Below are 1,184 nucleotides of genomic sequence, written 5' to 3'. Positions count from 1 at the left end.
GGCCACACACGGAATCAAAACAGATTTCAACGAAAAAGAAAAAAGAAAACATTCAGTACACGAGGTGTAAAAGTGATACAAATATATTTTATATACATGTAATCTGTACAACCATTTGAGACAGTGGACACTTGAACGTTGCATGTGCTCATCCATCCATCATAATGCAGCCGCCATGCAGGCCTGCATGAGTAAAAAAAAAAAAAAAAAAATGCATCTGCAGGAGTATAAAGAAAAAGGCGATTTAAAGCATTTTTCCTTTGATATACCAGCAAAGACAACAACAGGTGACCAGAAGTGCATTTAAATACAAACTCAATTTCCTTTTACGGGAACGAAGAGAGAGGGATGCTGCTCTCTCTCTCCGTGTTCCCACTCAAAGTCTGCGGAGATGAGACGTGCGTTTCAGTCACAAATCTTTCTTTTTTCGTGGAAAATCATTGTTCCTTTAAAGACTGATAGAGGTGTCCGCTTGGTTTCGTCAGGAGGCCGTTGTTCCACATAACCTTGTTGTGTTCAGCATCTCCTTCAAATCGGTCTCCGGCTTACCTGCGACCATGAAAGGCCACGTCTGCGGAGGACAAAAAAAAAAGGAAAAATAGAGCCAATTAGGACAAAGAGCTTCTTAGCCAATTAATGCATCCAATAAATAAATCGAAATTAAGACCATGAGTGGATTAATCACCTGCAAGGATCTGCTGAATAATTAATTCCAGGCAAGAACAGACAATCACCAGATGTTCATGCAAAATTTTGCCTCTGCAGCTCCAAAAATCTGATCTGTAATAGTCTTATAATCTTATTATAACAGTGACTTTATAGTGTTTTTGTCGAATTTCTATTTTTAAAACATTGCAATAGTATTTGAGATCTGGCACAATTATTAAAGTTATTTTCAGGTAATTATTTAAGGCCCCAGTGTTGTTCTGCAACCGCTGCATTATTTCTAAATTATTCTCTCACATAAATGATGGGCCTACAGCATCATGATCAATGATGCTTCATAACGGTTGGTACTTGCTCTGAGTCAGATTGTGACTAAAAAGCATGAATTGTTGCTCTTCTCCCTGTCATGCACCTGCTTCGCAAAGCTATCACCCTCATTTGTCACTTTGGCGCTGTTAGCGAACATATGGGGCCTTGCAACCCGGGTTAGAATCCAGATAAATAAATAAATAAATATA

At 38.6% G+C, this 1,184-nt stretch overlaps 1 protein-coding gene across 1 annotated transcript in view; it reads right to left on the bottom strand.

Moving 5' to 3' along the window:
* Positions 1–360: 360 nt before the first annotated feature.
* The window catches only part of tcf21 (transcription factor 21), a 1,581-nt gene continuing 757 nt past the window's right edge, over positions 361–1,184 (bottom strand). Inside the window, exon 2 of the mRNA XM_035678278.1 lies at positions 361–571. Within this exon, the coding sequence (XP_035534171.1) occupies positions 482–571 (90 nt within the window). The 3' untranslated portion in view covers positions 361–481. The remainder of the gene's footprint in view (positions 572–1,184) is intronic.

This window comes from Morone saxatilis, unplaced genomic scaffold (assembly GCF_004916995.1).
Source record: "Morone saxatilis isolate NCDOM2014 unplaced genomic scaffold, NCSU_SB_2.0 Contig7, whole genome shotgun sequence".
Lineage (NCBI taxonomy): Eukaryota > Metazoa > Chordata > Actinopteri > Moronidae > Morone > Morone saxatilis.
This window is presented reverse-complemented; position numbering and strand designations above follow the sequence as displayed.